The sequence below is a fragment of the Sander vitreus genome, chromosome 1, assembly GCF_031162955.1.
Source record: "Sander vitreus isolate 19-12246 chromosome 1, sanVit1, whole genome shotgun sequence".
NCBI classification, from domain to species: Eukaryota; Metazoa; Chordata; class Actinopteri; order Perciformes; family Percidae; genus Sander; species Sander vitreus.
The window spans coordinates 22923576-22949699 of NC_135855.1; the positions used below are offsets into that span (position 1 = coordinate 22923576).

At 38.3% G+C, this 26124-nt stretch overlaps 3 protein-coding genes and 2 non-coding genes across 8 annotated transcripts; all 5 read left to right on the forward strand.

The window, feature by feature from the left end:
- Positions 1-9647, forward strand: kars1 (lysyl-tRNA synthetase 1). 3 transcript variants are annotated; one of them, XM_078248637.1, is made up of 15 exons: positions 1-214; positions 979-1149; positions 1472-1616; positions 1719-1884; positions 1986-2079; positions 2515-2701; positions 3400-3525; positions 3772-3891; positions 4038-4200; positions 6626-6799; positions 7095-7180; positions 7280-7365; positions 7455-7581; positions 7672-7815; positions 8970-9647. In XM_078248637.1, the coding sequence occupies exons 2-15, from the start codon at positions 1007-1009 to the stop codon at positions 9042-9044; spliced, it is 1836 nt and encodes a 611-aa protein (XP_078104763.1). In that variant the 5' UTR covers positions 1-214; positions 979-1006; the 3' UTR covers positions 9045-9647. The 3 variants fall into 3 exon arrangements, with proteins under 3 accessions (XP_078104763.1, XP_078104773.1, XP_078104754.1); XM_078248647.1 differs by lacking the exon at positions 979-1149 and having other exon boundaries at positions 4-214; XM_078248628.1 differs by lacking the exons at positions 1-214; positions 979-1149 and adding an exon at positions 730-938.
- A 1233-nt stretch (positions 9648-10880) lies between these two features.
- Positions 10881-15378, forward strand: gcshb (glycine cleavage system protein H (aminomethyl carrier), b). The gene is made up of 5 exons (XM_078248660.1): positions 10881-11508; positions 12589-12668; positions 14647-14710; positions 14896-15027; positions 15122-15378. The coding sequence occupies exons 1-5, from the start codon at positions 11358-11360 to the stop codon at positions 15217-15219; spliced, it is 525 nt and encodes a 174-aa protein (XP_078104786.1). The 5' UTR covers positions 10881-11357; the 3' UTR covers positions 15220-15378.
- A 3763-nt stretch (positions 15379-19141) lies between these two features.
- On the forward strand, positions 19142-23919 carry rpl13 (ribosomal protein L13). Of its 2 annotated transcripts, none has more exons than XM_078248671.1 (6): positions 19142-19232; positions 19685-19805; positions 20880-21021; positions 22008-22181; positions 23164-23220; positions 23716-23919. In XM_078248671.1, exons 2-6 carry the CDS (start codon positions 19702-19704, stop codon positions 23872-23874), a joined length of 636 nt encoding a protein of 211 aa, XP_078104797.1. In that variant the 5' UTR covers positions 19142-19232; positions 19685-19701; the 3' UTR covers positions 23875-23919. The 2 variants fall into 2 exon arrangements, with proteins under 2 accessions (XP_078104797.1, XP_078104807.1); XM_078248681.1 differs by having other exon boundaries at positions 19171-19228.
- LOC144523408 (small nucleolar RNA MBII-202) lies at positions 21844-21923 on the forward strand. Its single transcript, XR_013502501.1, has one exon. It is a non-coding gene; the product is annotated as a small nucleolar RNA MBII-202 (small nucleolar RNA).
- LOC144523402 (small nucleolar RNA MBII-202) lies at positions 23464-23542 on the forward strand. Its single transcript, XR_013502499.1, has one exon. It is a non-coding gene; the product is annotated as a small nucleolar RNA MBII-202 (small nucleolar RNA).
- Positions 23920-26124: the final 2205 nt, after the last annotated feature.

Consider the following 26124-nt stretch of genomic DNA (forward strand, 5'->3'; position numbering starts at 1 on the left):
CAAGCCGTTTTTGTGGTACTCTCTGGATATATACTTGTGTTGTGTGAAGTATTCTTCTACTCAGTTTCCAGTCTTCTGATTTCCGACAGTCAACCAAACGCACCATCAAGTTCTCGCGTTTTTGCGGTGCGTGCGCGTCGGTTGATCTTTCTGAGCGCAGCATCTACAACATGGCTGATGTTACAGCGGTAGAAGGAGAGAAACTCAGCAAAAAGTGAGCTTAATCTTTTATTCCATCGCATTTTAACCATTATCAACCCTTAACGCATTGTTGTTTTCCTCCAACAATTTGTTATTTTAGCAGTTATGACTGTTTTAATTTGGCTATGCAATATTATAAAGCGTTGCATCAGGTCAAACGGTGATAGCGAAGTGAGGGCTCCATATGGTGACACCACAAGCCTACAGATCCCAGGATTCAGTTCGTTTGTGTCTCTTGGTAGTTGTAGTCCTGGACATGAGCTGAAGCCAATCGCAGTAGTGCCTTTTACTAATCAATAAAACTACAAGATCCACAATTTAATCAAATAAATTGCTTTCAGACGTTGGTCGAAATCGTGTGGTTTCGTTTCCTTGTGTCAGATATTGGTTTTAACGTATGGTATATTTAATGTTAAATTTTTCTAGCAGAGTACTTTGTTATTATGTATTTTAGGGGTATAGAGGCGTCTGAACAATTCTTAAATCATGCTAACTGGTTGTTCTTCGATCTAGCTTTAACGTTACTATATCTGACTTAGTCTAATGTCTCCGACACACCCCTGGCTAACCAAAAGTAAAAGTAAACCTAATCTGATTCACTACGAGTTAACCTTACTAACGTGTTTTTACCTTATTGACTGTATTTGTGATCTGTCTTGGTGCAGACTAGTAGAGTTATATTCTTCTAGTATATCATTTTGCCTGGTGGGCCAAAGACAGCCTCTACTGTATATACTGTAAGCTACACTGTCTTTGTATATATGTCTATTTTTTCAGGTCTGTCTGCTGACTCTGGTAGCTCAGCATGCTGTGTCTGGTCAGGGCAGCCAGGCAGCAGCTGTGCCAACTTACCTTTGGGGTCAGGGGACAGTGGTTAAAATGTGCACCCCCATGTACAACTGTAGTCCCTGCTCAAATTTACGGGATCCGTTGGAGAGGTGACAAAAGGTTGGTGGCTTTTCCATTTCAATGAGAAAAACAACCAACCTTTTGTCATCGGAGAAAATGAGGTCCCCTTTCCCCTTCCGCATGAGTGTTTGTCTCTGTTAATAGTTGATTGTGCCGTGGCCTTGTTTTTTTTAATTTTATTTTAAACACCAGAAAAGCATAAAATGTGCAGTTGTTACATTTTGTTAAGCAGTTGGAACATCCATGCAACTTCAGTTGTAGTTGCATCATTGACAGCAAACTTCTATATCGGAAATATGAATATTATAAATAAATATCTAACCTTTGACTCATCTTTGATTACTCCTTTCTTACTCATCAGTGAGCTGAAGAGACGAATGAAAGCTGAAAAGAAGGCGGCTGAGAAAGAAGCCAAGGTCAAAGAGCAGGTGGAGCAAAAACAGGAATCCAATGACCAGGCGGCACAAAATGCCTGTGGGTTGGATGAGGAGACACTTGACCCAAATGTGAGAGATTTATGTGATCATATACCTTACTTTTTACTTATTATACCCTTCATTTTTTAATGTTTTTGTATAAATGCAATAATTTGTTTCTCTCTAACATAGCAATATTACAAGATCCGCACCCAGGCCATTGAGGACCTGAAGGGCACAGCAGAGGACCCCTACCCTCACAAGTATCATGTAGACTTGTCACTTACAGAGTTCATCGAGAAATACAATAATCTACAACCTGGAGACCAGCTGACTGATGTTGTTCTCAATGTGTCGGGTACCAGGAATACTTTATGATATTAAACATATTTGCCATTTTATATGTGCAGTGTAATCCATCAGTAGATAACCTGTTAAACTTGATATATAATTTAACAGGCCGTGTCCATGCAAAAAGGGCTTCTGGTGCCAAGCTGATTTTCTACGACCTGCGAGGTGAAGGCGTCAAGTTGCAAGTCATGGCAAACTCAAGGTACAGAATGATATCCTTGGTAAAAAAAAAAAAGTCATCATGTCTGCAAACGGATGGAGATTTGTACAGAGTGGCATGGAAAGTTGAAGTTGTTTACAAGTTATAATTATACTTGGCGTGGAGGAAAACTAGTAAAACGTGTTTAGGCTCTTGGGAAGCTTCATGGTGTCACACACTGAGTCAGTGCACGTTATTGCAGCAAATGTTTGTAGTGTTATGTAGGGAATTCATTGGCTATTTGCATTTTTTTTTAAAAACACAGACTGAAAAACCACTCAACTCAGAAAGTTTACTTGATTATGTGATTATTTCAGTCAGATGTCACATTTCTGTGTTGTGAAACGTTATTTGGTATATCATCGCACCTCTAACTGTTTGTTTTTCATTATGTGGTTAATTGAGAGTGCAGTGAGTGATCTTCTTTCACTCTGTCAGGAGTTACAAGTCTGAGGAGGCCTTTGTAGCCATCAACAACAAACTGCGGCGCGGTGATATTATCGGTGTTCGCGGTAACCCAGGGAAGACAAAAAAAGGGGAGCTGAGCATCATCCCCATCGAGATGACCCTACTGTCACCATGTTTGCACATGTTGCCCCACCTCCACTTTGGCCTCAAAGACAAGGTAATGCCCATCATGATTAGACACACAGTTAGTGAGAGATGCACTTTTGTCCCTTTTTCTCGAAAAGACACTAAATCACAGTTACTGCAAATACCACATTTCGAAGGGAGAGTGGACTACATAGAGTCGAAGGATTAGTTCTTAAGTCCCACTATTTTCAATATACATACAATATATATTTAGGGCATTGGCATTTAAGTTAAGCATGTAAGTTTGATTTGTCAAACACAGGTGTCATGGCTGTGGTATAGAGGCTAAGCATAGACGTTACCTCCACACCATCACTGAGGGACAAAACAAACCAACACATGGCTAAATCAAAAGTGTAGAGCTGCAATATTTGGAGGAACACAATGTTAAACTCATTGTTTTATGTTGCTTTTTTTGTGGTCTTTTCAGAAACTGTGCTGCTAGAGGACACATGACTCTTACCAGAGAAATACGAATCTAGCAGAACTGATTTTGACATCAGTTCAAAATGCTTTTCATTATATTAGTGTTTTGTTTTTATTATCAGCCAGCCCCAGTTGCAGTGTCACAAAGTGGAAAACCGTAAAGCTTTTCAGTGATGTTAATTTTACTGAATTATGTTCATAGTAGCCTGTGTTGATGGGAAGAAGACAAAGTGACCAGTCATTACAAAAGGCAATAAGCAATGTTGAAGCATTTTTGTCTCTGCACTGTAATTTCTTTTAAAGGAAACACGATTTCGCCAACGCTACTTGGATCTGATTCTCAATGACTATGTGAGGCAAAAGTTTATAACTCGCTCCAAAATCATCACATACCTGCGCAGCTTCCTGGACCAGCTGGGCTTTTTGGAGGTAAGAATTGGTGTCTGTAGTGTGATGAGACATCCGGGTTGACGTCACACAACTAATTAATTAAACAGTATATCTTAAGTTTGAAGTTTGAGTGAAAAAAGTTTGTATACACAAATTAACATTTGAATTTATACAAAAAATAGGGATTTTATAATGCTCTAGTTTTTTAAATTAGTTCCACATTTAAGGCAGTTAGAATTAGTCAGCGTAAGCTAGTTTGCTGAGTCATGTTTGTTGTTACTTTAGATTGAGACACCAATGATGAACGTTATTCCTGGTGGAGCAGTGGCCCGTCCATTTGTTACTTACCACAACGAGCTGGATATGAACCTCTACATGAGGATTGCGCCTGAGCTCTACCACAAGGTAATATGCTTTTCAGTCACCCATCACTTTCAAGAGCTGTCCTTGGTAACCAATCACTACCAGGGGCCTGGCTTTTGGATATTTTTTTTTTTTTTTTTTTTTACATTGGTCAAATATTAACGCTGCACATCATATCTTTACCACAGATGCTTGTGGTTGGTGGACTAGACAGAGTGTATGAGATTGGTCGTCAGTTCAGGAATGAAGGCATCGATCTCACTCACAATCCAGAGTTCACCACCTGTGAATTCTACATGGCATATGCTGATTACCATGACTTGATGGAAATCACAGAGAAACTACTCTCAGGTAAGTGAAAACACATAGTGAGCATAGTGAGAAATAGTTAATAGAAAGATAGCTGGTCGCCTGGGTAGCTCACCTGGTAGAGCGTGTGCCCATATACAGAGGCTCAGTCCTCGACGCAGCAAACGCCTGTCTAAACAGGTATGTCTTTATCTAGACGTACCTGTTCAGACAGGCGTTTGGTTGACATTTTACTTACCTGCCTATTTTTGGCACTCTTGTTAGGACAATTCCGGCGCAAATTGAACCTAGGGGTTAATAACATATGTGTACTAGGGCTGTTGGAACGAATACCAAAATTCAAATATAAATCGAATAGTAAAAAAATCAATACTGTTCGAATGCTGAAATTACTATTCGAATGTGACTTTTTTTTTTTATAATAAATATACGTTATATATAATAAACGTTAGCTATCTTCCCCTTCTCGCCTTGGCCTACCCGCATGTGTGATTCATGTCGTATGAACAAAAATTTAGCGGGAGTGAGAAACACAAGGCATTCTGAGGTCTAAGCTAACGTTACGTACCAAGTAACGTTAGTACAGCATTACGGAGCTAACGTTACGTACCGAGTAACGTTAGTACACGGGGGAGTGACATGCTGCGGCTGGAAATCATAAGAAGGACGGGAAATAGTTTTAACATGACTTTAAAATCGACATCCATCCGAGCCAAAATTCTTATATCAATATTATAAATAGTTAGCTCGTTCTGGTTTCCTAACTGCGTCGTGAGGTATAGTAACGTTAGCTTAGCTGGGAGCTTCATGGAGAAAGCTAAAGTTGATGTTAACTGCCTTACAGCTGTCTGTTAGCTTCCACGTCATATATTACCTTCTTACAGCTGTATTCTCAGTAACGTGACAATCTGCTGGAAACAGGTTGCTTATAAATCACTAAAATAGTAGTGACAGCACCGTTTGGCTTGGTTATTAATGCAGTTAGCGTCGTTTGTTACTTACCTAGTTTATGATAAATCGTTTCGGCTGTGCTTCCTAACATGATATTGTGCTAACCGAGCACCGTTAGCCTTTACAACAGAGCCGCTTCACTACACTTGTTAGATAACGTTTCATTACAGAGTTCTGTTGATTTGTGTTTGTCGCTGTGTGCTCGTGGTGGAAAATGAATGTAAACAAAGTTGCGTGTAGGTCGCCTCAAGGCCAGGCTAATGTTAGAAGTCCCTCTAGGGGACATAACGTGTAACAACAACCACATGCTTATAGTGGCATTGACAATGCATGAGCCTGAGTAGTGTAGTAGATATTATTTAACAGGCTGCAATTGAGCATTAAATATTCGAATATTATTCGAATATTAAAAAAATATCAAATGGAATTCGAATAGTATTATAGAGGAAGATTGACAGCTCTAATGTGTACCGAGTCGAACATTCTCTGGGATCTGTTTTCATACTAATCAAATGTGTCTCTAGCTTGAAACAAGCTAAGTTTGCGTATAGGGACCCTCATTATGCTACCGTTTAAGTGTGGTGCTATTTCGAGCCTTGTTAGTGGTATCAAATAGGGATTTACCCTGTGCCCCGAAAGCTAGCGTTAGCAGCTACCCCCCGGTTTGCGGTAGCTTGTTTCAAGCTAGAGACGCATTCGATTAGCATGAAAACAGATCCCAGAGAACGTTCGACTCGGTACACATATGTTATGTTATTAACCCCTAGGTTCATTATGGGAGCGCCGGAATTGTCCTTTTAAGGAGATTACCTTTGTGCCATTTCTTCTTAATGTCTTTTCAGTTAAGTCACAGGAAATGCGTCCAATGAGCAAATAAAAAAAAAAAAAAAACTGCTGTACTTAACACAGTCAGTGCGTTTACAAAACCGATTATATTCGGGATAAGGCAATACCCCGATTTCTCAAACGCCATGTAACACCTTACCCCGGTTAAAATCGGAGTTCTATTAACCCGGGTAACAGAGGTACTGAACTCTAACTGGGGTATGCCTCCATGTATACACCTTAACCGGGCTATGATCGGTTTAAGCGTCTGTGCATGCTTCAACTGCCCCTCCCCTGCAGTGGTTTTTGAACCGGACATAATCCGTCAGTGTGCTGTGAGTCATAGTCGTTGCTATGACACCATAGAACAAAACAGCGATGCCCGAATCAGCAGGCCATCGGCAGCAAAAAGCCTGCGGTCCGTCTACTTTACTCCCTGCCGAGACGGCAGCGGACATCGGGAGATGGCTAAACGGGTTGTCCATCTCCGGGGCTGTCAACGTTGTGTCTCGGCAAAAACAGTGGAGGGACGGAGCAGCCCCCGCTGCGGCCGCTGGCTAACGTTAATGTTATTGAGCTAATGAAGTTAGCTTGCTAATTCCACCCGACACTGGTTACAGATAACGTTCTAATGAGCCAAACAAGTTGTCAGTCATCTGGCAGAAACACTGTGCTGTCCTCTCTGCTTTAGGAATGGTGAAGCACATCACTGGAGGATACAAGGTGACTTATCACCCTGATGGTCCGGAGGGACAGGCCTGTGAGATTGACTTCACGCCGCCATTCAGAAGAGTCAGCATGACGCACGACCTGGAGAAGATTATGGGAGTGAAGTTCCCGCCTGCTACCAGCTACGACAGTGATGGTGAGAATCTGTTCAAATGGACTTTACGTCAGAAGACAATTACCTCTGAAATGTGAGAGTAGCTTTTGTTGTTTTCTTTCCTTTTTTTTTTGAGGCCAGTGTTGAAGCCTTTTTGTCTCCATTTAGATAAACAGCATTGCTCCTGTGACATATTTTTCTCTATATGTCTCTCATTGTCTCTATCACAAATGTAGAGTTTATTCTTCATGTTATTTCTATATTTCATGTTTTTATATATTCTGTAAGCTCATTTCTGAGTTCTCTTTATATTTCCCTTTTACTTTTTTGTCTTCAGAGACGCGTGCATTCTTTGACAAGCTTTGTACACAGAAAGGAGTTGAATGTCCTCAACCCCGAACCACTGCCCGCCTCCTTGACAAGGTGCTCTATTGATAAACATCTCCATCGGATGTACGCTTTATTACTTTTTTCAATTGTTATATTTTAAGGTCTGTCACTAATGACTTATTTCCCCCACAGTTGGTTGGAGATTTCCTTGAGGTCACCTGTATCAACCCCACATTCATCTGTGATCACCCTCAAATCATGAGTCCCTTAGCAAAATGGTGAGAAAGGACTTATTTCAACCTCATATTTATCCTTTTTAAAAATGCAGTGCCCAGGTTCATACTGAAAACATCCTCAATTGTTACAGGCACAGATCAGAGAAAGGCCTAACGGAGCGTTTTGAGCTCTTTGTGATGAAGAAGGAAATCTGCAATGCTTACACTGAGTTGAATGATCCAATAAGACAGAGACAGCTTTTCGCGCAGCAAGCCATGGTGTGTATACACGCATAAACTTTTTTTTACTGTTGCAGTGAAAGTTGGTATATTGGTGCATGTTAATAATTTGAGTGGGATCTTTTTCAGGCCAAAGCTGAGGGTGATGATGAAGCCATGTTCGTTGATGAGACCTTCTGCACAGCTCTGGAATACGGACTGCCTCCAACTGCCGGCTGGGGGATGGGCATCGATCGTCTCACCATGTTCCTCACTGACTCCAACAACATCAAGGTAAAGCTGTCGTATGAATCATGATGCAAGCAGATGCGGCCATTTTTAAGTCCTTGTACCTCAATGACGAAGTAGATTGTTTGTCACTGTCTTCCAAAACGACCAATAGGAGGATTAAATGTTCCCTGTGGACTTTTAACCACTAGTAGCGCTATGGAACTGTTTTGGAACTGTGAGTGGTTTGTCTCACAAGGGCTCACATGCATGCAAGTGCTAATGGTTTCACACGTTTATACTGATCAACAGGTAGTTGTAATTCACAACAAAACCAGGTAAGAAGAGGCAAGCTAGTAAACATGGATGTTAACAATACAGGATTTAAATACTTTAAAGATCTGTTGCAACGCAGCTTGCAAATGTTTGTTCGACCTCAGGGATACACACACAATGCTTCTTGGTTAGTAACACTGAATGTAAACATAACTTTTGTTTGCGCTATAAGAAAGTCTGGCTAATTACTGTAAATTCCGGCTCTGGTTAACATAGGGCACTGTGTTAGTGTTTAAACTGACCTGAACTTTGACAGTGTCAAAAAGAAATCTGTTCGTATAACTGAAAAAAGTGATTTCTCCAGACATAGATGTCAACCCAAAATTATGGTAACCTAAAAATCACTTGATTCTATACTGGAAAGTTGTTTAGTGCTGTCAGTTTTCCCATCATTAGTGCTATGAACCGAGTACAGTCTTATAGTCTGCATGTTCACAATTAGAAAACGCAAACATTATATTGGTGTATGATGATAATAGTTCTCTGTAATCCCATTTCCAATGTTACATGAAGGAACACAATTGTAAAATGTATCAGTTAGTAACTTAGCAGCCATGCTTTTGCATCTCTTTTCCATGTAATTCTTGCCTTTCTTGTTCTCTGTTTGTGTTACTGTAGTCTGATGGCACTTGAAGGCAACATTAATGGACCGTTAAAAGCCTAAAATTATTAACCGTTTCCTTCAGGTACACGGTGTCAAAAAAATTAATTACAAAACCGTAATTATAAAAAGACTTTCAAAGTAACAAATTACAGTAAAATAAGATCCTGTGGTATGTGTGACCACATGGTGCCTTCCCCCCGTGCATCTCAAGGAATCGTCTTCTTTTATGTTCATGCTGTAAGAGAAAAACCCCTCTGCTGACAGTTTTGTTCTTTCACAGGAGGTGTTGCTCTTCCCAGCCATGAAGCCCGACGACAATAAGACATCAGCACCCACAGAGGGCACCTCCGTCTAATGACATGACCTCTGACCTCTCCTGCTATCAGATCTGTGCAGGAGTCCGTATGGAGTAGGAGCCTTTACCTCACTTTGGTCATCAGTGGAGCCTACAGGTTTTGTGTTTTATTAATGTTAGTCTGTCAAATGTTTGATCCTTGCTGTCATTAAGGGAAATCATCTTCTCAGTTATATGGTTGGCTGGTAAACGATGATGAATGCTTTTTTTTTTTTTTCTGCTTTTGCATTTCTTACACTTTTGCCATAATATTTGGGTGTGTCCTCCTTGTTTGGTGTAAGGAGATATTTTAATCCTTGGTGTCATCTAGACGGTAAATCAGTGGTGTTTGATCAGAAAGTCATACGTGATCTGCTGTTCTCTGCAAACTTGGATAATATTTTTGAAAATACTTCAAGGGGTGCTTTATTCTGGCTACCAAATACAGAGTAGATGCACCACATAACAAAGCTCAAGAACCTCTAATATTTTAAGTATATTCATCTGTTTTTACCAGGTATGCTTATATTCTGTCTCTGACTTTTCATAGACTCCATACATTACGTACTCCTCTGCCAAGGCGTTTAAACATGGGTATGTCTAAATAAAGTGCATATGAATCAACATTGTTTACTCTCTTGTGATGATTGTGGTCGGTCTTTGACAGAACAAAATTCAATGTATTTTGAGAGCCTAAGAGTTTATAGCATATTATCAGATTTACGGTGCCTTAGATTTAGATAATTCTGATGGTAATAATAACCCCTCTTTTTCTTTTAAATGAGACAAACTATTTAAATTATTTCTGTCTTTCGATAACTGCATTTTTGAATGAAGTGAGAAGTTACTTTAAAAAGACATCTTTATGATTTGTTAATTATTTGTTATGTCATATTTCATCTCAAATTTATTTTCTTTCCCCCAATTTCTGTTTTGTGTTTAATTAAAAGGTAACTTAACACATTTTTTGCCCCTGTAGGAGTGCAACATAAAAAGGTAAATCTCTGCGGAGAAGACCTCCCTGGTTCGCTCCTCCTGCAGATGCTGCTCCAGCTTAGCTCTCTTTTTTTCCTGTTTCCTCTCTTTGGATGGGGATGTTAATACTATATGGGGTCTCATCTTAGTGTCTGCCGCAAAGCTCACAGTAGGCTTGAGATACTTGATGATCTCTTCGGCTGTGAGGATGCAGGCCATCAAGGTGATGTGCACATCTTTTAATTTCAGCAACAGGTGGATATGCTTCACCATCTCGTTTTTAGAGGCCTGGTTCCTCTGGTGCTGTGGTGTGTAAAAGTTCTTATCTCAACCTTCAAAAAGTGCATTTAGCCCATTAATAGAAAGCAATCAGACAAATTAACTGTTATTAAACCAAATGCAAACAATCCATGATTTAGCCACAAATCTTCCAACATCTGCATCTCTCACACTCAATTAGCCACCAAACTCCTTCACTAATAAAAACACAACACTTAATAAAACTGGACTTACCCTTAGCTGCACACACAATGTACAGAAGTACCAAGTCCGACTCTCTTTTGTCTCACTCTTCGTGTAGGGAAGAAACTGTGTGCCGCCACTTCACAGGCACTTGGGCTTTTGTTTTTAAGATTAACTATCTACAACATTAATTTGTTCTTATTAGTGGTTTTATATTTTGACTGGCTCTGATTGGCCAGTCAGGGTAAAGATTAGCTACTCCACACTTGTCAGTGCTTCCAACAGATTTTTCCAAAGACAGCCATATGTTTTTGTAAAGCCATATGTTCTATACAGCATTGTTACTTTACACATTTTACATGCAAAACCTACGACTACAACTATTGTTGTAAATGCAACCGTATAGGTAGGCTAGAATTAGCTATACCTCGACCACCCATAAGACGATATGCTTAGTCCTTACATGATCATGCATTAGTACTAATATTTTAATAAAAACATACCGGTAGATAAAAATTAAACAGTCTGAAAGGGGCGTTTCTCTTATTTTTGGTATTTTAAGTCCTTTTACTTTTTTACTAAGGCAATAGGCTAAGTAACTTATATTTGCAATGGAGTATTTGTACAGTTGAGTATAATTTTGCTAAAGTAGATCTAAATACTTCTTCCGACACTGCTCATTTGTTATGATAAACAATGACTAAGTGAAAAAGCAATCTGCATTATTTGAATATATTTTTTAAGACGGCACGTTTTAAACTCGAGCTGACCCCTCCTCCCACCATCGCTGTTCCCCTGCCTCCCGACGGGAGCCCGCAAACAGTGGGATGGTGCGCGCTCCCGCGGTCAATTGTGCAAGTGAACGACAAGACTGGATATTGGACACACATACTGAAGATGGCGATGAGAGCAGCGCTGCGGTGCCTCTCTGCAAACTTTTCTCCCAGACTGCCTCAGCTGTCGTCGGTAGCGCAGGTTTCAGCGACTCGGCTGCTGTGGAGGAGCGACTCTCCGCGGATACTCAGCACGACCTCGGCCCTTTCCACAGGTAAAAAAAAAAACATGTCCAAAGGAGCTGTAATGTTGTACTAACATGCGGGCTAGTCACACATTACTGTCTATCTGTAATGGGCGAAACAACTCACGCAGTTTGTGCTGTAATGGTGCTAACGTTACTTTCAACGGAGCAGAGGAATGCGACAAGGAGGGCGGCTAAAAGTTTGTTTTTGGTGGTTGTCAAGTAGCCTACAAAAACTTTGCAACTTAAGTTGTGTTAAAGTATAAAACGAAGCTTTATTTTTTATGTCATTGACAGACGGTCATACCACGAGCTCCAAATTGGGATGTTAATTATTGACTGCAAACAACGAATTACCTATGTCTCGTGCACCAAGTAGCTTATTAAACAGTCACCCATGATCCTGATAAATAGTGATGAATTAATAAAAATAAATGTCATCAATTACATTTCTCACGCATTTTAATAATTAGAAAAAAATATTACTTCAGCTCTTTTATAGCAGGAATATTCCGCTCTTAGGACTGACTGCTCTCCCCGGCCACGCATCTGCATCTTGCACAGTTCACAATCTGGTTCAAACCTGTATTTTTCTGCATGGTCTGATGCCAACACTGGGAATTGTTGAGGCATTGTGATTCGTCCCTCAGGGTATCGTAAAGATGACAGCATGACAGCAGTTTTTTTTTATTTTTTATTTATTTCAGATCTGACTCAACCAGATACAGCACCTTTTTCTGTCAACACTGTCGGTCAGCATCTAAAACTGCATCTGCACAATGCTCATGTTTTTGACAAGTTCATTTTGTAAGTTGTCTCAATGCAACCAGTAAACTACAGACTCTTTATAATTGACAGCACATGGTGTTGCATAAGAAACAGCCTACTCTTCAGCTTTGGTCCATAATACAGTGAGATGTTCTTTGGACATCCAAATGATGTGCCTTGGTTTGACACTGGTGGGCTTCTCTTGATGTATTGTACAAGTTTGTTTATTTTTCTCATTGCAAGAGCTGTGTGATATTCACAATTCACATGGTTTCATGTTGTTGACTCACACAAATTAATTCATCTGTTCCAAGCTAAATTATTGCCTTGTTTTTTCCGCAGCCCTAAAGTTCACAGATAAGCATGAGTGGGTGCGAGTAGAAGGTGGAATTGGCATAGTTGGTATCAGCAATTACGCCCAGGTAGGTTGTTGGATGTTCTTACTAATCATTAGATTTATGACACACTTGGTTCAGAGGTTTACTGATGGCCATCTAAAAAATAGTGATATGTTAATGTCTGTAGTTCAGTACTGTACTTTGTCCTCACCTGCAGCACCTGTACTATAATGTAACAAGCTAATTTTACTGTTTTATGACTATTGTTTGAGACAATGGATTAATGCCAAACTGGAGTGGAGTGCAGAAAATTGCATGGGCAGGCACTTACTTACCTTTAGATGTTCAAAGCTTTGAATGAAGGCAGGTGTCTTTTGTCTTTGGTGTTAATGCAGCTTTTAAAAATCAATTGCTATACTTGGAGGCGTTGTTTTCCTAGTTGGGAATGTTAACTCTGAGCAGAACTCTGACCATGTGATGCACCCACAGCGTCTTGGAAAGGTGAACTGTAAATGAAAGAGCCTTGTAAAACAAATGAGCAAGCTGTAAAGGAAACAAAAATCGCTATAGTTAACTCTGCTACGCTTTTATAGGTTTCAGGCTACTAATAGTCTTCATGGGGTGTTAAAGTTATAAACAAATGAATTTAAGAATGACCAAGTCAGTTTTCCTGCAGTTCTCTAAAATGCCTTAAAGTTGGTCTGAAACGGCTTCAACACCTCCAGAGTCTCCAAATAGTTTCCTTATCCTGTTGAAGTAGTAGTAGTAGTAGTAGTAGTAGTAGTAGTGATTAAGCAGTTAGGATGGCTTTATAAACATAAAATGATCTAACTTCTAACATCAAACTAATCAATTCATAGAATTTAGGCAATGTTCTGTACAACTGATCTGGAATCAGTAGCCAGGAACAACTTGACGAGTTTCCAATAGCCAATAGAGTCCAACAAGGCATGAGACCAAAACAAGTGCAAAACTTCAAAAAAGTGGACTCAAGTACCACAGCCCTGCCATTACCTTTAGGACATATTACATCTAACTGGTCAATTTGACCTGCCTTGTAAAGTAGCCCAAAATATATAGCTATTATAGAAACTTATAGAATATAGTATTATAGAAAAGTTCTTAATAGCACAGTTATTTCTGGTGGTCTAGGACAATGTATTTAGTCTCTGCTAACTTAAACACTCACTTAGTATAACACTTATTTTAAGATAACATGCACACCTGACACCTGAAAATGTCTTTATCCGTAGGTACAGCAATTCCAGGTTATTCTGTATGAGTTAGGGATGGGAAGAGTCACCTATTTGCATCGGTGTGCAGACATAAAAATGCATGATGCAAGTGCACCAATTAAAAAGAAAAGAATTGTACAACGGATACAATTTGGGATAGACTCACGGTGCATCGTTTTTAACATCCTTTCATCTGTAAAATCCCATTTCTTTATATTATTAAACTTTGCCTTTTATTATTTAGAAAAAGTGACCAATAATTTCATATTTAGATGGATTTGTCCCCTAAATGGTTTCACTGTCAGTATTGCAACAGTAGGAAAGTCGAGACAAGTGATTTCTGATTTTGCCTTCCCTGATGGCCCTGCAAATCTGACTCTATGCCGCCTTTTAAAAATGTTGGTAGACTTCAAGAATAAGTCTGGTGAAATTCTATATTTGTCAACAAACCCAATGAAAAGACTAAAACCAACAATGAATTGATCCTACTTAGTGTTGTCTGTATATAGATAGTGTCTGTGTTTTAATTATTGTTTTTTAAAAGAATTAAATATATATTTGTGACCTGTTTTTAAAGATGTTCGTCTTCAGTGGAAACAAATTGGCTTGTGGTTTGAGAACCACAGACAGGCTGGGGAAGTATTAATAGACTGACTGACTTTACCGTAGTTGGCATTGCCCTTTTAATGGGATTTGTTGACAATTAACAAATATAGAAAATAGACAGCCTTAAATGTTTCAAAATACAGAATTACATGTAACACATTCATGGATTACTGCTTGTACTCACTTTTATATAATTCATACAGTTTCTTCTTTTATTTTAGGAAGCATTAGGTGATGTGGTATACTGTGGACTCCCTGAAGTTGGCCAAAGACTTGAACCATTGGGTAAGAGCATGAAATACACTGCACGTTTTTGAAAGTTATTGAGTCCATTAGTATCTCTCATTGTGTGTGTGTGTGTGTGTGTGTGTGTGTGTGTGTGTGTGTGTGTGTGTGTGTGTGTGTGTGTGTGTGTGTGTGTGTGTGTGTGTGTGTGTGTGTGTGTGTGTGTGTGTGTGTGTGTGTTTTAGAGGAGTTTGGTGCCTTGGAAAGCGTAAAGGCTGCCAGTGAGCTATATTCACCACTGGCAGGGGAAGTGACTGAAATCAACACAGAGCTGGCAGACAATCCTGGACTTGTTAATAAAGCCTGCTATGCAGAGGGTAAGTGCCGAAGTAATGGTTTTTCTTTTCTACATTTCTCCCAGTAGATTTGTCGCCAAGATAAAAAAAAAATTCATGAACTCTTACTTTTCAGGGTGGCTAATCAAGATGACGATTGAAAAGCCTGAAGAACTCGACGGCCTCATGGATCAAGCTGCATATGATAAATTTATTAAGTCACTTGAAGAATAAATGGATAAGCTCACTGTGCCGTTTTTATAATGTAATTGCAATCAAAGATTAGTAGGCAGGGTTACTAACATCTTGTGACACTTTCTTATCTGTGGTATTTATTTTGATACTGGAAATGTGCTATCAAAATAATAATAAAAAATCCTCAGTAACATCTTCCACTTAAGTTAGAATTTGTATAGCTACTAGCCAACCTTAAATGCTCTTACTTTCAAGATCTGTCAATATACTTGTTTATCGTGTTTTGCTCCATGTGCACCGAGTGCACTTTTCAGTCATAAAAGACTGAAAAGTGATTGTAAGAGCCGTGTCGCATTCATTTAATAAAATTTGGTCCTGACACCTCTGTGATTTTCCCCGCCTACCAACAGCTTTAAAATTGAATATAAATCACATTCTTGGCAACTGCAGTAAACATGCAGATGTGTTGTAATGGCATCGGTGTCAAGATGGCACCAATTCACACAGCAACAAGGACAATATAACTTAACATCTACTTTGTTGTACTGTAGACATGTTCTATCATGTTGCTGTGCAGCAGTACATGTGCTGACAGAGCATGCTGCTTCTTGTTGCTTGTTATAGTTTCCACACACTTTGACCTTTGCCCTCGTGTGAAGATAGACAGAGATTGCAGTTGATCAATGATTAATGAAGCAGTGGTTTTAAAATCAGTGACTGGACAAAAAACTGGACTCTCAGGCTGATAATGGAAAATAAAAGCTGTAATTTGTTTTCCTGGCTAAAACTGACTTACTGAAATATTGGCACATGCTGTATTCTATAATACAATATTTGTATCAAATGACTTACTTTATAACCAAATGTTCTCACAATAACTTCCTAAAGAGAAATTATATTGTGCTGACCAAATTGTGTATAATTCACGTCTTCCCAAAAACAGCAGATAACTGTTCTGTACTGATAACTTTTTACTCCAAAATAATAAAACATGATTCTCTTAAAATGCATTTTAACAGCCATTTCTTGTTATATTTATCTTATAGATTGAGGGGATCATGGTTCCATTTTGTTTCTTTATTAGGATTTTAAAAAGTATTTATATTAGACTATATTTGGATGTCTTTCAGAAAGTGAAGGGAAATTCAATTAATAAAACCCTCATCAACCAAGATCTAAAAAGTAATCCACTTATGCATCAGTAATATTAATGAAGCAGAAGCTTTTGACATTTTTTTTTTTTTACTTTAAACCTACGTCTATGGCACAGTTTAGTTTCACTGCAACAAGTAAGTTATGAAAGCTGTTTCATTTGATCTAGACATACAGTATAATTATCTTCTTTATAGTCCATTGTGTTCAAAGAGTACACTGACTCAGGGACATGCTGAGAAACAAGTTCAGACAGCATATGTATGCAGAAATATGTAGTCACGTGTTTAGACATTGAATTAGTAAGAAATAAGGAACTATCCTTATTAGTGGAGACTAATGTGGCCTTTTTTTCTACACAGTGCTGTGCATCATTGTTAAATGTCCATTGTCTTGAATAGAAAACTGTAGGAATTATAGAAATGTCCTGATTATTAAGGTCCCTGATACCAATGTATAATTAATTGTTTTATTTAATCTTTAGGTTGCTATATATATATATATATTATATATATATTATATACACATACATACATACAGTATCTCACAAAAGTGAGTACACCCCTCACATTTTAGTAAATATTTCATTATATCTTTTAATGGGACAACACTGAAGAAATTACACTTTGCTACAATGTAAAGTATTAAGTGTACAGCTTGTATAACAGTGTAAATGTGCTGTCCCCTCAAAATAACTCAACACACAGCCATTAATGTCTAAACCGCTGGCAACAAAAGTGAGTACACCCCTATGTTAAATTCCCATAGAGTCAGGCAGATGTTTATTTTTAAAGGCCAGTTATTTCATGGATCCAGGATACTATGCATCCTGATAAAGTTCCCTTGGCCTTTGGAATTAAAATAGTCTCTAAAATAGGTATCATCACATACCCTTCACCATACCTAGAGATTGGCATGGTTTTATGTCGGTTAGCCTAATAGCTGGTTTGATTTGCATTGAGAGATGATTTTATGGAAAGTACCCCATGCTATATATGACAAATATATATATATATATATATATATATATATATATATATATATATATATATATATATATATATATATTATTTTTCACATTTGATGTTCATTTGGTTCTTGTGTCCCACTAAAATCAAAGTGTCAAGTTTCACAGAAGCTTTCCCAGGTCAGTGCTCTCCTCTTCTGATTCATGCTCCCATAAATGGGACGAGTCATTATTTTTACATATAACAGACCTGAGTTTTGTAGCATGTAATTATAAATATAACCACATAACATGTCTTTATTAAAGGGCTGAGCGATATGGAGAAAATTAAATATCACCATATTTCTGACCAAATACCTCAATATCAATATTGTAGGGTTGACCACTGGTGCTTTCACTAAATATTTACACAATGAGATTTTTTGATAAATAATCATCAGTAATGTGAATATAATAACTAAGTGAATAAAGGCACAAATAGAAGAGCTAGAACAGTCTGGTAAGAAAATGACATCACTACTGAAATGCAGCCTTTAAAACCCAGGAAAAGACAACACTTATGTCATATTCAAAATCTAAGACGATATCTAGTCTCATATCCCAATATTGATACATTGCCCAGCTCTACTTTATTATATTGATTTATAGAGCAGGGTTACTTCCACTGTTTTCTGTGCCTACAGCACATAGAGAGGCAAACCTTGTTTTCATGTGAGGAGGATAGATTATGAGACAATGGGCCCCTGGTCATAGATTTTAAATCCTCCCCACTCAACTCCTACCTACCAGAGAAACAGACACGTTTACATATTGAATCGTACTTACAATATTCTCTTTCAATATGAAAGGACTCGGATCAGGAGCAAGGGCAAAAAAGCAGGTCATCTCTACTGTTAACTGACTCTCCAACAAGAAATGCTAATAACAGTCATTTTTAAACAGAGGGACACCCTGACCCATTTTGTTTTTCTTTAGTCTTTCAAGAATCATACTTAACACATAGAAATGACCGGATTTCTTACAGCTATACGCTTCTACCATAACAAATAATTGTCTATGTATGTACTATTCACAGCCTTTATACTGCCAGTAGCCAAGACTACTGCTGACTGCTAATGAAGGGCGAAGGCCTACATCTAGTGGCCAGTGAAAACACTTCACATCTGATTGTAAGTCAAACTTGTGAACACAAAATTACATTATTGTAATGTAGGCTAATGAACACAAAATGGCATCATGCAATACTTCCATCAAACATCAGCTTGCAAAATACATTTTAAAGTGTAGCAAGATGAGCACATAATTCTAAAGCTTTGCAAACGTAAATTAGGCTACATCTATTAAAAAACAACCACAGCCTTTTTACGTTTGCGTGTTATTGTAAGGCTATATAGCAACAACTTTAGAAAAAATAATTGTAGGCAAATTTATATTGTTACGCATAGGCTACATAACAGACTGTAACATGTTGGATTTCTCTGCATCATAACAAAGATGATTGCGTTCTTACTTCCGGTGCGCACGTTTTAACTGATTTACAGTATATGGTTTGAGCGCATATGAACTTTTTAGGAAAGATACTGACAACATCTTTGTTTTTAGGTTGTGCATGTATCATGTACGTCCAAAGATAACATAACGACTTATTTTACAGACATCAAATAGATTATATAATTAAAATTATGTATTTGTATAATATATTTTTTATCACAATCATTTAACACTATATTATCTATTCTTACATTATATAATCGGACATCTTTTGTTCCGTTTTAATTTTTATCGGCTGGAAGTATTATAGCTTGTTCTCGTATAAAACTCCTTTATATACTCTTTGATAACGTCTGTTCGGCCATTGGCTGGTTGACACATATCCCACAATCCACCGCATTACAACTTCCTTTTTCCTTTCGGCCATTTTCCTTCCTAGTAGGTAAGATATTTTTTCTCTACATATTTAGAAGAAATCTAGTGTAATCCTTGGTATTTTATTGGTAGTTGTCAATTTCACTTACAACCTGAAATAGAGTGTTTTGTCACCTTTGAAATAAGGTGATTATTGTCTTAAGATCTCTTCGTTAAATTGCTGAATAACATCTGTATTAGTAGTGATCCCTGGTTAAGTGGTGTTGGTGTGTGACTGTAAGCATTGCCGCTACAGGCCAACATATTTATCAATGTTCCTCAAAATAAAAGTAAGCATACGTAACGAATGCCGAAATGGACTAATATTATGAGACGTAGCAGCCGCTTACGGCTATTACCCATCAAAACAGCCAGTAACCTCGTTTACCTGCTAGCCTAGCATCTCAGACGTAGCCCCGGGTACTTATGGTATGCCGGCATGACAGTCTGCTCATGTCCGTGTGTCATGCTGTATTGCAGGGAAGACGTAGGCAGCCATGGCCCCCAGCCGGAATGGAATGCTCCTGAACCCTCACTTCCACAAGGACTGGCAGAAAAGAGTGCGCACCTGGTTCAACCAGCCAGCCAGGAAGATCCGCAGGTGAGAACTGCCTTGTGTTCAAATAGAGATGCTAACTCAAGCTAACACGCCTTCCAGTGGCATCATGGAGGAGTAGCAATGACAAACTTATTTTGGCAATAAGAGATTAAATGAGCCGGTATCATATTTTGCTACATTGAAATGTCAACCGGTTATGTATTTTGTGTGCATGCCTTAACATATAGTGATACAAACTTCAACTTTAAACTAATCTTATGGTGGACTTTAGACAAAATAGTGGCTGTGTGAGTTGTTATAGTCAAAAACATGGTCTTTCTTGAAGGCAAGGCAAATCGGTATGTATTGTTTTGGAACACGTCAGGTCTCCAACTTTTTTGTTTTGCAGCCATTGGACTATACTGAGTTTTGAAAGGACATAGCAGATGTATATAACGTACACCAAGTTTTACATTGGTGATCCTGCTTTGATGTGAATGCATGCGCATTAAAAAAAAATTGAGCTTGTGTTCAGTGAAAATATCATATCTTGTTATAGTTACCTTGTTATATTGAGTATCCCAATCATGTCTGTAAACAAGACATGATTGGGCTTGATCAAGTCCAAGATTAACATACAGTTAGGTTGCAGTACATGGTTTGCTGCTTGCAGCCTATTTCCCACTACAGGACCATCGCAACAAAACGCAATGATTAACCCTACACACAAAAGTATATATTCAATTCCTCGGCTAGACTTAAATGTGAGGACTATTAGTGGGTGAGGGAGAGAAACAAAAAAACGGCGATTTGAAAATTGTCTCTATTCTTTGATGTACAAAAGCACAAATAACTGCTAAACGCTCAGCAAATCATGCTACTTTGGACTGATGCGTGTCTCGTTGGCATCCATTCATACCTCAGTCACCCAATACTAAAAATACAGAACTTTGACAGTGACTTTGTTTTGTTTGTCTTTTTCCTAATTCTGTTATTTGCCTTATTGTCATAGCGGAGATGGGTGGAAACCCAATCGGATATGCAAACCAGACTTTTGTAGTTTGAGTTCTTAAAGTTCCTGGGTCTGAAAAGGGGCTTTAATTACTGTAGTTTTGACTAAGATGCCTCTATCTTTAGGCGAAAGGCTCGTCAGGCTAAGGCCCGTCTCATTGCTCCCCGTCCTGTCGCTGGACCATTGAGGCCCCAGGTGAGGTGTCCCACAATCCGGTACCACACCAAGGTTCGTTCCGGACGTGGCTTCACTCTGGAGGAACTCAAGGTAATACTTTCTAGTTGTCTGTTAATGTTTAACATGCATGATTATTTATTCAGCAATGTCACCCAGTAATTTTGTCCAAAAATACTGGGCGGTGTTTCAAATAATGTAATCTATTGACAGGGCAGAAAGCACTAAAGTAACAGATTTTGTCTACTTTGCACAGTTCACAGTCTATACAGTACCAATTGCTTTTGTCAGATGACCTCATCTTCATGAATAATAACCCATTATTTCAGTCACCAAATGCTATTCAAGTTGTAGAGGGAAACGGATGCCCATGGTGTAGTCAAATCACAAGTCCCATCCAGGAGTTTGATCCTCCACATCAGCCAAATTGTCTGTGAGCAAACATTACACCAATTTCCTGTAAAATGTCCGCCCTTTAAAATGGGCACACAAGATATTTCTGGCAACTAAAGAAACTGAGGGAGTGGAGAGCACAGTGCACCAGTATATTGTTGAATCATTATTAATGGGGGTGTAATTGAGTGTATTTTTTTTTTTTTTTTTTCTTTATTTGCAAATACTGATATTAAAGTTTGCCCTTGTACATGCTATATTATGTTAACAAAACATCAATATCCTTACTAAGACTTATGCCAGTCAGGACTAGGCTCATATTTTAAATATGAATTTATATGTAGGCGCACGCATTGTTGGCCAATGTGCAAGTAAATGCTGAGCTGCGAGCTTGCAGTTGCAAGTGAAGTTCTGTCCCATGTAAATAGAAAATGGCACATACCTGGGCTAACATGTAATCATTGGCAGACATGTTCAGAATTATAACAACCATCTTATGTGTTTTGCCTCGCAGCAGTCAGATGATGAGAAATCTCCGGAATCTCTGTATTTACTTGATGAATACTTTGAACCTTTTTATCTGATGACTACTTTTTGTTACTCAAAATTGAATGTCCAACACTGAACATCAGTATCTTATCAATTTCTTATGTTTAACTCGTAGTGTGCTGTGTTTCTCTCTACAGGCAGCTGGCATCCACAAAAAGACAGCCCGCACCATCGGCATCGCAGTTGACTCTCGCCGTCGCAACAGATCCACAGAATCTCTTCAGGCCAACGTGCAGCGTCTGAAGGAGTACCGCTCCAAGCTCATCCTGTTCCCCAGGAAGGCTTCTGCTCCCAAGAAGGGAGACAGCACTGTAAGTGTCTTTTCATGTTGCTGATTGTTTTGATTGTGTGGTCTTATTTTCCTGAGAAAAACAAGTGTTAAACATTCATCAAAGGCATGTGGTCCATAAGTAATTTAATTTATTCCCCGTGCATGTTAAAGTATAGAGATGTGTCTCTGAGGGAGCTCAAAGATTTAGCCCTAACCGGTGTACTTTGGCATTTGAACTTTGGTGAAATAACTTAATTTGCATTCCTAATGCCATTTATTATTATTTAGATTGGTTGTGGCAGGAGTTTTTATTTGATTGCATGGGATTTTAGGTTACCTAATGAAACTAGGGACACTAGTAAACTTTTCAAATTTAACGACACATTTACTAGGGGTGCACGATTCAGAAAATGTCACAAGATTTGATTCAAAAACGATTCTCGATTTTAAAAAAAAACAAAGATTCACAGTATGTAAATGTAGTTACTTTTCCATGTGATTGCAGTAGACATACAATTAAACACAAATAAAAGATTTTTGGAATTCTATGAATCGATTTTGAATCGGTAGAGCTTGAATCGCGATTTGAATGTGAATAGATTTTTTTTTGCACCCCCCTAACATTTACCCATGTAGTGATGAATTTAAGTTTTCTATGAGATTGTCTAGCTGATAAGACATCACTGAGGACCTGTTATGTTACAGAAACTTCCATTGTACGGTCAGAACAACAAGTGAGGCTGAATGCCTCAGTCATCAGTGCACCCTTACTTATAAAAATCAGATCCCTGAACACCCCATTTTTGATTCAGTACGCATTAAGATTTCATATTACACCCATTGCTGTGGTTGCAAAGGAATAACCAACCTTACTTTTTTCCGGACTCTGCCTTTTTTTTAATTTGAGTAAATTCACCCGAGAACACCCAAATGCGGCTGATGGCTAGATGTTTATCTGACTCATAACTTGCCTTGCTGTTTTTTTGTTCCCTTGAAGAATTAACTGTTTGTAATATTTTCAGGAGGAGGAACTCAAGATGGCCACTCAGCTCGCTGGTGCAGTCATGCCCATCAAAACAGTAAGTTTTAATTCCCTAAAGATTCCACCAGCAGCCAACACATCCATATCCAAAAGTATATTAGGATAGATTACAGCGACATCACTGGAAATGAATGTGATTTAGTTTCAGGTGGAAAATAAGCCTGCATTTTATCCTTGAAATTGCACACCAGCTAACGTTAACCTTCATACGCCATCATGTCGTTAGTCATGACTGTTGAGAAAATATGAGAATAGTCTGTTTTGCATCACAGCAGTCAGATGATGACAAATCTCCGGAATCTCTGTATTTCTTTGATGAAACACTTGAACCTTTTTTCTGATGACTGCTTTTTACAATCAAGCTGGAAAAGCAAATTGGTTGTCCCAAAATATTGATGGTATAAAATTGGGCTTCTATTTGCACCAGTCAACGTTAAACTGGCTGGATTTTGTCATTTGGCAGAGAGATTTTAAGCAATATGTAGAAGTGTCATATGTGGTTACTATTCTTTTTTTTTTTTTGTTCTCCCAGGTGCACAAGAAGGAGAAGGCTCGGGTTATCTCGGAGGATGAGAAGAACTTCAAGGCTTTCGCCAGCCTGCGTATGGCCCGCGCCAATGCTCGTCTCTTTGGCATACGTGCCAAGAGAGCCAAAGAGGCTGCCGAGCAGGATGTGGAAAAGAAGAAGTGAAAATAGTCACTATGGAACTTTGCAAAATAAAGTGTTTAATAAAGATGAATGTGATAATGTCATGATTATGAGCTCCTTTCAGAGTTTTAATGATGTAGTCATAGATTAGGGGACTTGATATAATAGAGCCACACAGATCAGGGAGTGTCAATTCCATAACTTGGATCACTTTTACAGATAACGCAGGTAAGATGTGATTTTTGATGTGTCAATGTGTTAAAATAACGGGTTCAGATTGCAGCTTTGGTCACACCTATGGACAGAAGTAAAAACATTGAAACATTCAGAATGTTTATTTCAGCCATACCGTTTTTACTTCGGGACCGAAGACAAAAACAAAGCCGACAAATTATAAAAAAAAAAAAAAAAAGATCTAATACTACTTTGAATAGACCTTTATCACAGCAGGCCTTTAATCTTGTCATAGTAGGAAATCATGTTACAATGGCTCTGTTAAATTCAAGTGTCGGTAAGACAACATGCACCATTCACAACCCTGAAACTAAATCAGCTTATTGACATTCAGCCATTATCAATTGTATTTACACCTGTGCTTTTCCTGCTGACAGGTCAAAATGTCCTATATATTGCATGATGAAGTCTTATTTTGCAGACACTTCAGTAACTTAAAAGATTTGAATCCTGGACAAGTGGAGTGAAATCAGAGCTTTATACAAAAGATAAAAAATATAATTTACACTCACTGTACTGTACTACACTGTTGATAATAAATTGGCAGTCTGAAATTTATAGCCCATTAACTAAAATGTGAAATTAGGGTTCAGAGTCTATGGAATATTAGGCTCATATTTACAGCAGTAGGTGGCACTAGAGGCACAAAATGTATCATTAATGAAGAAATAAAAGCATATAAGAGCAGGGTTTGAGGAATTGTAAATCCATTACATCCAATAGCTGGATTTTCTGAAAGCCAGTTATTAGCCGGATGTGAATTGCCATAGAATTTAACAGTGTTACCTGATTCATTTATTGAGTTAATGTCAGTAGATAGAAGCAGTGATAGAAGCTCGTACATGTCAATTAAAACGTCACCTCTGTGTGTAGGAACTTTCTTCGGGAAAAGGTCAATGACTGCCAACAAGGCAGAGGAATCGAGAACAAATCCCATCCCACTGGGACAATTTTATACTCTGCTTCTGCAGGGCGGGCAAATTTGAATTTTCACACAGAAGGTTATACGCTGTCAGACGTGAACCAAAACTGACTGTTAATATGAAACATTGCCATGATAAACAAGACATTTCTTGAACATTTCTAAACTATGCGCTCATGTTGAATGTGGTGTGGTGTTCTCAATGAAGAGCTAAAACGTTAATAAAGAAAACAACACACGTGCAGAGAAACTGCCCTATTGAGTGAGATTGCCTCTTTCAAATGCATTAGTCATCACTGTTAGAAAATATCCACTACCAAAAATGATCCCAAGCCGAGCATGTTACACAGACTTTAAAAATCCGGATGGGTGAGACTAAATGTCCTTGTCTGTGTCTCCTTCAGTGTCTCTCTGTGTTCTAGATGTCTGAACGCAAATAAATAATTCAGTTAATGAAGGTGAGTGGACAGTCGAGACATTTTGGACCAGGGGTGGTTGATATTGCTGAAATGGAAACTCAAATGGATGGTCCTATTTATCCAGAAGATAGTGAACTGCAAAATAATCACACATGTAACCAGTGGTGGGATGTTACTACATTTACTCAAGTACTGAAGTAGACTTTTGTCAGACTTGTACCTTACTTGAGTAACTTCAGTTTATACTTCTACTCCACTACATTTATTTGACACTTTTAGTTAGGCTTTCTAGTTACTTATTACATTTTAAAAACGTTATATGATGCAGTACTATACTACTAATTTACCCAGAAGTATACAAAGTATCTAAAATGGTTGACTGAACGCAATTCTCTCGTCATCCTGTTTCTGCTTATCAAAACTGAGGACTCAAGGCAGTTATTACATCTTGCACCACAAGTGATATTGACTCGGGTACCATTTGGTATTGCTTTTATCACAGTTAATTATAACACATATAAATGTTACATCACTTGCAAATAATAAAATGTGGAAGTTGTCATTAATTTTGGTTTCAAGACTGGTAAGACATTTAGAAAAGGTGGAAAGAGGAAATAGTTCCCAGAATCCATAGTGTCCTGTTACATACAGTGGTGGAAGAAGTACTCAGATCCTTTACTTAAGTGAAAGTAGAAATGACATAGTCTATAAAAAAAA

Coding starts and splice junctions, on each gene's coding strand:
- kars1 (XM_078248628.1), top strand. CDS start 745: ATGTCTCCGACACACCCCTGGCTAACCAAAAGTAAAAGTAAACCTAAT. Junction 1,617..1,718: donor AGGAGACACTTGACCCAAAT/GTGAGAGATTTA, acceptor TCTCTAACATAG/CAATATTACAAGATCCGCAC. Junction 1,885..1,985: donor TGTTGTTCTCAATGTGTCGG/GTACCAGGAATA, acceptor ATAATTTAACAG/GCCGTGTCCATGCAAAAAGG.
- gcshb (XM_078248660.1), top strand. CDS start 11,358: ATGGCGATGAGAGCAGCGCTGCGGTGCCTCTCTGCAAACTTTTCTCCC. Junction 12,669..14,646: donor GTATCAGCAATTACGCCCAG/GTAGGTTGTTGG, acceptor CTTTTATTTTAG/GAAGCATTAGGTGATGTGGT. Junction 15,028..15,121: donor TAAAGCCTGCTATGCAGAGG/GTAAGTGCCGAA, acceptor CTTACTTTTCAG/GGTGGCTAATCAAGATGACG.
- rpl13 (XM_078248671.1), top strand. CDS start 19,702: ATGGCCCCCAGCCGGAATGGAATGCTCCTGAACCCTCACTTCCACAAG. Junction 21,022..22,007: donor TCACTCTGGAGGAACTCAAG/GTAATACTTTCT, acceptor TTCTCTCTACAG/GCAGCTGGCATCCACAAAAA. Junction 23,221..23,715: donor CAGTCATGCCCATCAAAACA/GTAAGTTTTAAT, acceptor TTGTTCTCCCAG/GTGCACAAGAAGGAGAAGGC.